Source organism: Castor canadensis, chromosome 10, assembly GCF_047511655.1.
Source record: "Castor canadensis chromosome 10, mCasCan1.hap1v2, whole genome shotgun sequence".
Lineage (NCBI taxonomy): Eukaryota > Metazoa > Chordata > Mammalia > Rodentia > Castoridae > Castor > Castor canadensis.
In genome coordinates, this window is record NC_133395.1 from 75,191,333 (window position 1) to 75,205,376 (window position 14,044).

General features: G+C 39.0%; 1 protein-coding gene and 1 non-coding gene across 4 annotated transcripts in view; one reads left to right on the forward strand and one right to left on the reverse strand.

The window, feature by feature from the left end:
- Positions 1 to 14,044, reverse strand: part of Uspl1 (ubiquitin specific peptidase like 1) — a 36,436-nt gene that overhangs the window by 17,557 nt on the left and 4,835 nt on the right. For 2 of the 3 annotated variants that reach the window (XM_020175182.2, XM_074043609.1), the window contains 2 exons: positions 6,550 to 7,186; positions 1,662 to 1,775 (listed from right to left, as the gene is read on the reverse strand). In XM_020175182.2, coding sequence (XP_020030771.2) covers positions 1,662 to 1,775; positions 6,550 to 7,186 — 751 coding nt within the window. Of the gene's footprint in view, positions 1 to 1,661; positions 1,776 to 3,274; positions 4,045 to 6,549; positions 7,187 to 14,044 lie in introns of those variants that run through there. The other variant, XM_020175187.2, reaches the window with a different exon arrangement.
- On the forward strand, positions 5,993 to 6,122 carry LOC141413207 (small nucleolar RNA SNORA51). The gene has a single exon (XR_012438015.1). It is a non-coding gene; the product is annotated as a small nucleolar RNA SNORA51 (small nucleolar RNA).

Here is a 14,044-nt window from a genome sequence, read left to right on the forward strand (position 1 = left end):
GAGCTGGGGGAAGGTGGGGGGTTGGTTGTTGATCCTCAGGAAGCAGCTCCTGGGCAGTGAGCTTTCAACCATGCTTCAGTGGTGGGGCATGAGGACAGTGGATTCTAGTGAACAGTTTTAGGATGACAGACCTGTCCAGAGTCTCAAGTGCAGAATTAGTTACTCCACTGTAAGTTTTAGGATGACAGACCTGTCCAGAGTCTCAAGTGCGGAATTAGTTACTCCACTGTATACATTTTAAAAGGGCTATGTTAATTACACTTTGGTAAAAAGAAAAGAGTACTCATCATATTGGAGCTCACACCTGGTGTTAAGTAAGAGCCATTAATTAGACTGAGGGGTGGCACAAGAAAACTCAATTTGCTATTAGAACAGAGCAACTCATGCCTGTAGGAGCCACTGAGAAGCAGGGGAAACCCAGGAGGGGAGGCAGAACTGTAGGCAAACAAGCAGGTCAAAGCTGCAGACAAAGACATGGTGCCTAGACACAGAATCTGAGCCTAATAAAATAATGCCACTCATTCAAAGAAAAATAGAAGATGTCTATAATTCCAGCTACTAAGGAGGCTGAGGTAAAGGGATCCTGAATTCAAGGATAGCCTGGCTAACTTAACAAGACCCCAGCTCAAAAAAATAAAATACCAGTCTCCTTTTTGCAACTCTAAAAGTTTAAAAAGACCTGGACAGAATCTCTAGACTTCCTTTTTTCACTTTGTTCCATAAGCCAAAACCAATTCAAAGAGAACAAAGCAAGTCCCACCTGTGCCCTTTCTAAAGGTGAGTAAATAGGGGCCAGGCATGGTGGCTTCCATCTGTAATCCCAGCTACTCAGAAGATAAAGATCTGGAGGACCACATTCAAAGCCAGCCCTGGCTAAAAATTAACAAGATCCCCATTTCAACAAATAAGCTACTTATAATCCCAGCTATGTAAAAGGGATAGACAGGATTATGGTCCCCAGGCTGGCCTGGGTAAAAATGCACTATCCAACTGAAAAACTAAAGCAGAAAGGGTTGGAGGCATGGCTTAAATAGTAGTGTACCTACCTAGCAAGCAGAAGGCCCCGAGTTCAAACTCCAGTACTGTTCCCCCCACCTCCCCCCACCAAAAAAGTGAGAAAGCTATCTCAAAAAGGTCATCAAGTCTACTTTTTCTAATATCCCACAGGCCAAAACTGTACCACAAGTCCACTCTAACACTGGTAAGAAGAGCAGAATTACTATGATTGGTTTAGATTTTCAACCCTGTTTAAAAACAAGATTGAGGAGGAGCTTCTAAAACTACCTCAAAGACTCTGGTTTACCTGAGCTTGTATGGCCCTAGCACTGGAGTATATTTTGAAACTCCCAAGGTACTTCTTAGTAACATGGTCAAGGTGACAAAGCTGGGCAAATCTACTGAGGGCAAAGATATGAGAAGCAACCAAGGGTGTATCCCCTAAGTTATCACCTGGCTCTGACACCTGCACCCTCTCTCAAGAGGTGGAACAGCAACCTGCATTATTTGTGAAGAACTTCTCTGCACAACGATGATTTAACCATGGGTTCATTCCTAAGTCTCACTACCCAGACTCCCCCAGAATCTGATCATCCAAAGTACTAGGACAATACTCTAACTGCTCCAGGTTTACATAGAGGAGTTAAGTTACAGCAATTACTTACCTAATGTGCATCTAAGCTGAGGCTGAAGTTTTGTAAAAATTTCATCTCTGACTTCATTCAGACAAGTTTCTATCTCTGCAATTATTTCCGAAGTAAGTTTTTTATAATTTCCATCTAAAAAAATATAGATTATCAACATGTCATCAATGTGCACCTTTCCACAGAAAATTGAGACATTAGCAAATGAAAAGTTGACCAGAATCAGTAAGTTGTGCAGGGACAAAAAGCAATACACAAAATTTCCTCAATTCTTCTTCCTCCAGGGCACACTATATATCCCCTCAATGTATGCCTTCAGCACAGCATCATTACTACTTACCACCTGGTACCATCTCAGGGAAAGCCTTTCTGAACTAAACAGCCACAGGCCTACTAAAACACAGCAGGCATCAGGAGTGTTTCAAATTTCAGGGCTTTTTTTGTTTTTTTGTTTTAGATTTTGGAATATTTTCATAGACATAATATTTTGAGAATGGGATCCAAGTCTAAACATGAAATTCATTTATGTTTTATATACACCTTATACACATAGCCTAAATGTAATTTTATACAAAGTACTGTGTTTTGACTGTGACCTGTCACATAAGGTCAGGTTACAATATTCTACTTTTGGAAACATGCTGGCACTCAAAAAGTTTCAGATTTTGAATTTTTCAGATTAATAATACCCAATCTTTCAAATATTTTGGTCCCCCTCTGAAACAAAAGCTATTTACAAATACTTTATATGCAAATACTCTTTATGCTAGACACATCTAATTATTTACTTTCTGTAGTGATAAGAAGTCTTACTAAAGTTATAATTATTTCCCAAAGTAGTATTTGGCATATGGGGAGGGGGGAAGGGCGTCTTCAGTGGCTTCCAGAGTTTACAGAATTCCACATTTTGCTTTGTTCCCACAAATTTGCTTTACAATGCACTTCTAAGCTAGCTGTTACATGTAACTGACACAGTTTTACTAATCACTCCCCTTTGGATGAAAATTTCTTTTCCCAATACTATAAATATTAAAGTGATAAGCATCCTGGGCACATCCCCGTTCATGTTTTTGATTAGAAAGAAAATTATTTTGAACAAAAGCCTCCATATGCACCTGACTCTAGATACTCATAAGCTACAATGAATCTTTTCACTCAAATCTTTTTAAATAATTCATGCACAGCTTGAGCATGTTTTGCTTAGGTGTTCCATTAATGAAAATACCTGGATTCTCCTTTAAAAAATACATGAATTCTCAATAAACTGAATGCTAACCAAATTTTTTGTTATTCATGACAAAAAAAAAGAAAATTTATAATGCAAGGTAATTAAGCTCATATATAATTTAAAACCAGTTTATAAAGACTATAATTATTCTATAGTTAATATGGTAAAGATATAAAATTAAAATTCCAACATTCAGTTGTTGCTCTTCTGCAATAATCAAATGAACAACTGTCACCTACACAGTTCTGATAGACAACCTCCCCAAAAAAGCTGAAGGCAAAAATGCTTATAAAAAACCGACTCAAAAATGGCAAAAAAACATAAATGTCTGATACCATGAAAAAAATTCAATCTCAAAGGAAACTCAAATTGATGCTGGTGTTGGAATTCAAGCTGGCTCACATACCTGTAGTCCTAGGTACTTGGGAGGCTGAGATCAGGAGACTGTCTCCAAAATAACCAGAGCAAAATGAACTTGAGGTTTGGCTTGAGCTGTATAGAGCGCCCACTTTGCAAGTGCAAAGTCCTGAGGTCAAACCCCAATCCCACCCAAAGGGGGGTGGGGCCTCAAATTGAAACAAAAGATTTATTTTAGATGATTAACTAGTTGTTATTTAGCCTGATTCAGTATAAGTCTAATTTACATGAATAGAAGTTGGGGTTTTGATTTTTCACTCTGCTTTTTTGTTTGAAAAATTGTAACTACTACATTGTAAATGATAGAAAATAACTGCATATGTTATTTTTGGGTGTGTTTTGCATCACTTTTATTCTATTAATGTTCATGCTCATAGCTGCATATAAAAATCTTGGATGTATCAATGTAACTTAATTTTTTATTTTCATATTGGGCAGTGTTCTATCACTTGAGCCATCTCCCACTCCTTCTAGGATATTTACATGCAATGTATTCTAGAGATACATGGGTATCTGTCATGGTATGAATTCATAATAGCAAAAAGTGGTAAGCAGTCTAACTGGTCCACAAGGGAAGCAATGTGCAGGATCCACAGAAAGGACTGCATGACAGAAGTCACAATTTTAGAACATTAGTGAAAAAGAATACCTATAATACCAAGTGAAGAAAGCATGGTATAATGTCAAGTATTGTCAAAAAAAATACATGCACAAATAAGATCAGGAAAAAACAAACCACAACACTTCAATATAAATTCAAGAAAGGTGAGGATTCTTGCCCTCCTAAATAAAAAAGCCTTAATAAAATAGCACAGATACAAGTTAAAAAAAAAAGGAAAAAAAAAAGTATTAAGAGTAGTCAGGGGAAAGCTGAACACATTCATACAATGTTGCAATATAACAAAGGTGGCATGGCAGATCAACTGACAAGAGAAGTGAAATGAGAAAAACTAGCTATGTAGATGAGAAAAATGGATCCTTAACTCACACCATACACAAATATTAACTGAATGAAGAATTTCAAAATCAGGGCTCATGGCCTGGCTCAAATGGTAGCGCTTACCTACCAGGTGTGCAGCCCTGAGTTCAAGTCGCATACCACAAAAATAAAAAAATTAAGAAAAGGATAAATAAAAGTAAAAACACAAGCTCCAAACTGGGTGAACAATCAGCAAAACATATTTGACATAAAAATAGCAACAAGGAAATAAGAAAACTCATACAAATCAGTAAGAACATGAAGCTCAATACAACAGTGATAAGACACACCCTGTCACAAAACAGGGCACATACATGGTCAAATGCATGAAGAGCCAATAGATTATCTGTTTTAAAATCTGGGAAAGGTAAAGCGAGACCAAAGATCCTTTCATACCACTCTCTGTATGGAAATATCTAAGGCACAATGTATGGGTCAGGAAGGTAGCTCATATATTGCTTATCAGAGTACTGACTGGTACAACCAGTTTGAAAGCAGTTGCCATCATCTGTAAATCTGAACTTAGAGCCCTATGATTTGGCAAATCCATTCCTATGGTATATGCAAGAGAAAGTCTCCTATTCATGCTATGCCTTGGAGAACTACCTAAGAATGGTCACAGCAGTATATTTCTAATAGCAAAAAAGTGACCCACTGTCTACTGACAGGCGAATAAATGTGCAGTCAGCCCTCAGTATCTGCAGATTTCGCCTCCCTAGACTCGACCAACCATGGATTGAAAATACTTAGAAAAAAACTCTATCTGTATCGAAATGCCACTATGTGTATGTCATTTATACTGCACTAGGAATAATAAGTAATCTAGAAATCATTTAAAATATAGGGGAGGACTGAGTGGTAGAGCTCTTGCCTAGCATGCACAACATACTGGGTTTGATCCTAAGCACCACAAATAAAGTAAAATAAAACTATACATAATTTCAATGTGGCTAGTGAGGAAGGAAGGAAGGCAGGAAGGAAGGCAGGCAGACAAGAGAAAAGTGAATGGATACAGGAAGATGTGCACAAAGGGGCTGGCGGAGTGGCTCAAGCAGGAAGATGTGCACAGGTTCTATACAGATATGCCATTTTCAGAATTTTTTTTTTTTTTTTTGGTGTGACTGGGGTTTGAACTCAGAGTTTCACACTTGCAAAGCAGGTGTTCTACAGCTTGAGTCACACCTCCAGTACTTCTGCCATTTTACATAAAGGACATAAGCATCCTTTGGGTATCTGTAGGAGGTCCTGGAACCAATCCTACGTGGATACATTGAGGGAAGACTGTATTGATATATTTCTAAAATGAAAATATTACACATAGATGAAAATTTGAATCACAGTTATAAGCAGCTTCACAGATCAATCCTTACAAAAAGAAAAGGAGCTGGGTGTGGAGGTACACATCTGTAATCCCAGAAATCAGGGGACTAAAATGGGAGGATCACTTGAGTCCAGGAGTCTGAACTAGGGTAACACAGTGAGACTCCCACACTGAGAAAGGAAAGAGAAGAGGTTCCAGAAGACACATTGCACAACACCCTTTAAAAAAGTTAAAAAAAAAAAAAAAGTTTAAAACAGACTACGTTTGCAATGTATTGTTCAGCTATACGTATGTTAAGAAAAACTATTAAGAGGAGAAATGCTAAAAGACAATTCAGGATGACTGCCTTTGGGGAAAGGGTGATGAGATGGAAAGAACACATAGGTAGGTATAAAATTTATGGTTTGGGCCTCCTGGAGCTTACCATAGGCTGTGTTCTTACACTGACTACAGAGAGAGACGGCAAAGTAAACCTACCCTATATACACCTCAGCCCAGGCCCTGTGCCTGGTCTGTATTGTGGATGGGGAGACATGGAGTGGAAGAAAAAAGAAATTGTGGTTTGACTATGATGGATTCTGTGGTGAGCACTATCACCCTGCAGGCTAAGACCCATCACTGTTTCTTCCTCTTTCACTCGGAGTTTTACAAAGACAGCCTTTTTGTGGCAATCATCATATTGTAACTGGTGTTCTCTCAACTTTCACAACCCTACTCCTGGGCTTCCTGCCCCCAGGTGTCCACGCAGAACAGAAATTACTGCAGGTCTTTTCCACGTGCTGAGACAGAACTCAACAACTCAACATTAACATCTTTTTTGTTTGGTTGGTTGGTTTTGGTACTGGGGTTTGAACTCAGGGCTTCAGGCTTGCTAGGCAGGTGCTCTACTGCTTGAGTTACTCCGCCAGCCTCTCGACACTAACACCTTTAAAAATTCAAGATTAAATAATACATTTGCACCAACCTTTAACTCCATCTGACTGGCAGTCATACAAAAGCTTATTTGCTTGATGATATTTTTCAAACAACTGCCAAAATATAGACTCCTCCTTGGAGTACAGTTCAGTCACAGTGTTCTTCAACCTTTCCAAATGCACCAAGGTTGACAGGATACAGTCTAACCAACAGAGAGCATGAGCATTTTTCCACTGCACACGTAATGTCTGGCAAAATGACACACATCTGCTGTCCAATGGCATTTCCAGTTCCGATCCTTCACTTTGAGGGGAAATTCCCCCAGTTTCTGAGACAGCAACTGAAACAGGTTTTTCCTCAGTAGCCATGTCAACTTCACCATCATCTTGCAGAGTCTCATTCTGCTCCAGGGAATCAGCGGTCTGAATTGGATTCTGTTGACTGCTACTACATGGTAAGTTTGGTGAGATTTCATCACATACCTCTCCATTACGTTTACTCTGCAAAATCTGTTCCCCATCCGTAACAGTATGGTTTCTCGTCTTTTTGGAATTTGCTAAAAGAAGTGAATCTTTATAGTTGGTTTCCAAGATCTTTCTTTTCTGAGGTTTACTGGGAATGTCACAATCTTCCAAATCAGGAGAAATTAAATTACTAAGTGATTTAGAGCCCAAAGGATAGATGCACTAGAAAGGAAAAATAAAATCATAAAAACTACAAAAATTCAAATAAGCTCAAGTTTAACTTTAGTTTCTATGCCATGAAAAACACAGCTTTTAGCATTAATTTGACATGACAGTGTATTTATCAACCTAAATTTGAAAGAAATAGAAACTATTTCATCAAAATTTGCCCCTCAAAAGAACAATTTTTCCTAGTTAATCTGAACAACCAAGGGTTTAATCTGAGTTATACTAGGGTAAATCAAAAAGGAAAACATACTTATTTTTGCTTTAATAAAAAAGCTAACGTCAAATAAACTTAAAAATTTCAACGACGTAAAGAAAGACAATGATGAGTGTTGTTGTTCTGATAGACGCACTGTATAATACTAAAACCTGAAAGAGAAGCTGGGCACAGTGGCTCACACCTATGATCTGAGCTACTCAGGAGGCTAAGCTTGGGAGGAACACAATGGGAGAGGATGGGGAGGGGAGAGGAGGGGAGGGGAGTTCAGGCAAATAGTTCATGAGACCGTATCTCCAAAATAACTAGAGCAAAATGGACAAGAGGCATGGCTCAAATAGAGCAACTGTTTTGCAAGCTTAAAGTCTTGTGTTCAAAAAAACCCCCACTCCACCAACAAAGAAAAAAAAAAAAGTGTTTCCAAGTAAAAACTTTGCATAGGGCAATTTCTACTTATCCTGTATTTTGAAACTGAACATGAAATCTGAGAATGCTACTATTTTATGTCCTAACTAGGTAGAGTCAAATCAGCAGAATTTTAGTGGCTTATAGCATCTATTGCACATTAACACAATTTTAGCCACACACAAAAAATGTAAACAAACCAACAGTAAATTTTCCCAAACTCTGAAGACCACCTAAATACTCCACAAAACAAATTTAAGAACCTATAGAAGGCATTTAAAATTTGCCTCTAGAGCCAGGCATGGTGGTACACACCTGTAATTCCAGCACTGGAGAGTCTGAGGTATAATGATAATGAGTTCAAGGCCAACCTGTCCTACATAATGAGATGCTCATGTCAAAAAAATACCAAGAAAAACCTTAAAATATGCCTTCTAAACAAGTACAGTAGACTGCAACCTTAGTGGCCTCCAGTGAACTAAGGAACCAGACTCCTGGTAATCAACACCCTCATATAGTCAAGTCATCAGTCCTCTACACAGACTGGGCTCAGCCATGTTTCTAGTTTTGCTGGGACACACGACGTCCATGGAGGCCTGACAGGCACTGGCTCATCATACCTGTCCTCTTTGAGCCCTGCTTCTAGTCCCAGCTACCATGCTGTGAGAAGCCCAATTAACCAGCGAGGGTCTGAGCTAAGCCCTCTAACAGCAGCCAGTGTTATTGCCAGACTCGAAGGCATGTCAGCCTTCCCAGAGGATACTGTGTGGAGTGGAGAACTGCCTGGTCAGCTCAGAGAATCATGAAAATAATAAAAGAAGCCACATTTTGTATGCTATATTTTGAAGTGATAGATTCATTTCAGAGCAGTGGGGAAGTAAAATACACTAAATTCCCTTATCTACTTCTATGCAAGTAAACACTCAAAATATACTTATAAAATTCTTTCCTTTTTTTTTTTTTTGGTGGTACTGGAATTTGCACTCAGGGTCTCATACTTGCTAGGCAGGCATTCTACAGCTTGATTATGAAATTCTTTAGTATACATGGACAAGTTCTGGATTCTATTACCAACTAATTATATGGTGAGCGTCAATAATAACGTTGATGATGTTATCTATCTTGACATTTCCTAAATCCAATTCTATACCAAGAAACCGATAATACTTTAAAGTCAGTAGCATGCCAAGCATGGTGGCACATGCCTGTAACCCTAATATTTGGGATGCTGAGGATTTCAAGTTTAAGGGCAGCCTGGGATACACAGTGAGTTCAGAGCCAGCCTGGGCTACATAGTAATACCCTATCTCAAAAAAACCCAAAAACCCCTCAGTGGCAGTAATTGTGTACTGAACGTCAAGAAAATGTATACATTCTCAGCCAGGCACTGGTGGCTCATGCCTGTAATCCTAGCTAGACAGAAGGTGCAGATCAGGAGGATCGCAGTTCGAAGCCAGCCAGGGCAAAATAGTTCATGAGACCCTGTCTCAAAAAAAACCATCACAAAAAAAGGGCTGGGAAAGTGGCTCAAGGTGTGGGCCCTGAGTTCAAATCCCAATACTGCCAGAAAAAAAAAAAAAGGTATATATTCTCCCCACCTTCCAAAAAAAAAAAAAGCAGAATCTTAAGGAGATATTGCATACCCATATTCATTCATTATAGCATTATTCACTATAGCCAAAGGGGAAACAAACTAAAAGTCTGACAGATGAATGGAACATTATTCAGCCTGAATAAGGAAGGCTATCCTATCACATGCTATAACATGGATGAACCTTGAGATGATACTAAGTAAATTAGCAAGCTACAAAAAAGAAAAACACTATGAGGCATTTAGAGTAGTGAGATTCACAGAAACAGGCAATTGGGGTAGCGGCTGTCAGGGGCTGAAAAGTGGGGAAAGTACAGTATTACGGGTATAAGGTTTCATTTTTGTAAGGTGAAAAAAGTTATATACCTAATAATCCTGAACTATATGGGGCACTTAAAAATCATTATGATGATCAACTGTTATTTCTTTTTCCCCCATAATTAAAGCACGAGGGGACCTGAGCCACAAAAGTTAGCGGATGGTTTCCCCACAGGGTTTGCAAGAGTCTTCACTTTTTTTCTATAATCTGTACTCCTATCACTGGGCCAATCTAAATTATAATTTGTCTTTGCCTTGATTTCTCCTCTTTAATAAATTAGTTCTTTTATATTTATGTCATTATATCCCATCTTAGATTCTATTTATAATGAGCATGTATCTTTTTTAACTCGAATAAAACTTTTGATCTAGCTTCAAAAAAAGTAGTAAGAAGATACATGGGCCTTCAAATAACAGCCATAAAAGATACATAGTACTAACTTGTTAGTCTAGTACAGTCATCTAACATCATCTAAAACTTAATGCTGAGAAAAAACTAATGCTGTCTCTTTCAGTGATTATTTTTTTTGGAGCTGCTTAAATGAATTACTGTAATACAGAGATAAGGAAAACATCTTTTATTTGGAAAGTAACGGTCTGTAAGGTATGGCCAAAGACAAATTACACAAATAATTTATACTCATTTTACAAAAAGACAAGAAAATAAATGTTTTCTTTGATGACTTCACACTAATTACTTAAAAATATTTACAGCAGGGCATAGTGGCACATGCTTTTAATACCAAATACCTGGGAGGCTAAGGCAGGAGCATAGAGTTCAAGGCACACCCCAGCACATAGCAAAACCCATCACAGGTTGCGTTTTCAATCCTGGCAATCAGCACTTCTTTGAGAATGTCTAGACACCTTAAGTGTACTAAATCCACCCAAAATTAAAAATAAATGTAAAAATAAAATAAAAAATTTAAAATCAACTCTATTATAAAGTTCATACTTTTTTTAAAATAAAGAACTAAATAGTGAAATGCTCCAAAGTAAACACTTAATAATAAACCACCCCAGGTCAGGAGAAGTTACAACTCCCTACTAAAACACCTGGCAATTCCAATTTGTTATTAATTTTGGAGAATTCTGAATGTTAGTAATTTCTTTTTTTCAAATCAAGAAACATTTTACTGTACATCCCTGATTAAAAGAGGTTTCCAGGTTGGCGGAGTGGCTGAAGTGGTAGAGCACCTGCTTAGCAAGTGTGAGGCCCTGAGTTCAAACCCCAGTGCCACCAAACTCCATCATACAGTTTGCTGACCTCTGCTATTAAACAAATCTACTTCATAAATTACACAGGGCTCATAATGATTAACAATTAACCCAGTTAGGATGGGACCAACTGATCAAGGACTGGACCCTCCAAAATCATGAGCCAAAAGAAAACTTTTGTAAGTTAAAGAGTTTTTGGTTTTTTTTAAACACTTAAGTATACTTTAAAATTCTTGATTATATATATTCCTTATCACTTAAAAAGGAATGCTTCAGGCTGAGGGGAATGGCTCAAGTAGTAGAGTGTCTGTTCACAAGGCACTGAGTTCAAACCCCAGTACCACAAAAAAAAAATAAAATAAAGACTAAAACCTATCTCCTGAGGACAGGGATTTCTCTATTCTTATCTTTCAAAGGAGGTGGTAGTTATTTTGTTCACAATTCTACAGCTTTGAGTTAATTAGTAAACTGTATAGAGTCTACAATGAATGGGATGTCAAAACTCCTGGAATCAACCCCATCCCTTGGGCAACAGAACACACCCACCCCCTGCTCCAGGGATATGCCTCCAGCCCTTTTCCACTTTCTAATAGATAGACCACTTTTCAATTCTCTTTCTCCCCTTCACTTTAACAGGTTTTCATCACCACTGCTTTACCAACCTATTCTCCCTGAGATCTTCAAGAACTCCTCCCTCCCTCCCCACCCCCCACACTAGTGAAGGTTGAGTTGAGTCCTCAGACTCCAGGAGCTCTCAGCAGCATTTGAAGGTAATGACACCTTCCTCCCTTCCTGTCTTCACTTCTAGAACAATGCCCTCTCCTTCCTGGTTTTACGCCTCCCAAACTGTCCACTTCTCAGATTCTCCTGAGCTCTACTTCATCTCCTAGCCTCTTAATTATGGATTGGTTCAGGGCTCAGTCTGCGGACTTCTTGATCCATATTCCTAAATTAACTCCCTATTCTTGCAGTTGCTTTATCTCCAATCTCAAACTCTCCACCTAATGTCACACATCTAGACCCAACTGCTTACTCCGCAGGGGTTAGAAGTTTCAAGTTTAACAGTCCTGACCTTCTGATCTTCTCCCTAAATCTTGCTTTTCTCAAAGTCCTTCCTAGCTCAGTAACTGGCAACTTTACCAATTGTTCAGGCCAAAAATCTTGGAATCATCCTGGATTTCTCTCCCCTGCTCTATATCCCAATCCTTCAGTAAATCCTGTTGGTTTTACCTTCAAAGTATAGTCGGCCCTCTGTATCCACAGGTTCTGTATCCATGGGCTCCACATCCAAGGATTCAGCCAACTGAAGATCATGTACTACTCAGCTAGACCTACACGTAGACTTTCTTGTCATTATTCCCTAAGTGACACAGCATAACATAGCATTTACATCGTATTAGGTATCGTAAGTAATCTAGAAACGGCTTGAAAGTATACGGGTGGACATACGTTATATGCAAACACTATGCCACTTTAAAGGGACCTGAGCATCCCTTATATAAACACAATCCTAGAACAAATCACCCATAGATACTGAGGGGCAACTATATAAACAGAATTTATCCATGCCTTGTCACCTCTGCCATTACCCTTTCTCCCTGAAATACTGCAACTGCCTTTCAACTAGTCTGAAGGGAAAAAACAAAACATTTCCCCTTTCTACTCTACTCTCACAAGCCTGCAGCACCCTTCTGTGACAGATGCATGGAGTTTTTGTTCCCACACAAATGGACAATTCTCATTTTCCAGCGGACACCAACTGTGTATTCTGTAATTTAATTCTGATGTTATCTACTTGGACACCAAGCAATTCCGAAATGGACACCAAATGGCTATCCTACAAACTATCTCTTCTTTAGATGCCAACTGCCAAGCCTAATAACTTGTACTCCTGACCAACTGTCAACAAACTGGGATTCCCGTGAGCCCCTCCTTGGGTACAATTAATTTGCTAGGATCACTCATAGGCGTTAAGGAAATACATTTACTGGTTTACTCTAAAAGACATTAGAAAGGTTACAGATGAAGAGATGCACAGGACAAGGTACTGGGGCAGGGAGGGAGGTAGTGTGGTACTTTCACTCCACTTGGGTATACCGACCATCGAGGCTCAGTACCTCTAGCAACCTGGACACTCATTAAATGTTTAAGTTGTTATAGTACCTGATATCCAGCCCCTTCTCCCTTTCCTGGGGGTTGGTGGTTGGGGCTAAAGTTGCAACTTTTAAGATCTTAGCATGGACCCCATGCTAAGGTTATCCAGGGGCTATTCACAACTCAGGTGTAATCAAGGGGGCTCATTATGAATAACAAAAGACACTCCTTTCATTCAGAAAATCCATGGGTTTTAACTGTGAGAAAACTGGGGACAGAAACATCCTGACTCCCCGCTTCACATTTTGCCTATTACATGTATTTTCAACCAGCAGTTTTAGTGATCCTTTTATCAGTCAGATTATCGTCATTCTTCTGCCAACACCCATGCTATGGCTAATCATTTTGCCCAGAATAAAGAGATCTTACCATCTATGGTAAGATCCTACTTTGCCCAACCCCGACTGTTTTTCTAACCCATCATCTATCACTTATGAAAATCCTGTTCTACTGGTTTCACTGCAGCAGCACAAATGTGGCAGGCAGCCTCCACTCTCAAGGCCTTCCTTGTATCTGCTTCCCCTCTCTCCTCTTCCTCTCTCTGGCCTTTGCTCAAATTTCACTCCCCTCACCAAGCTATTTAAAACTGCAAGCTTCTCCCCTGCCACTCTGATCCCTATTGCTTTATTTTCTAATCAACACTTCTCTTTCTTTTTTGGTGAGCCAGGATCTCACACTGTTGCCAAGGCTGACCTTGAACTGTTAATCCTCTTGCCTCAGCATCCCAAGTAGCTGGGATTCTGAATGCCTGCCACTGTGCCAGACTCCCCGGTATTTTTCATCACTTGACACAACTTATGCCTTACCTGTTTTTCATCTGTACTATCTTTTCCACTCTAAAACATAACCTTCCTTAAGTAACACAAGAATTTTTTGGTTTTATTCATCACTATCTTTCTTAGCACTATGTTAGCAATAGTGTCAACACAGGGGCATTCATATTTAACTAAAT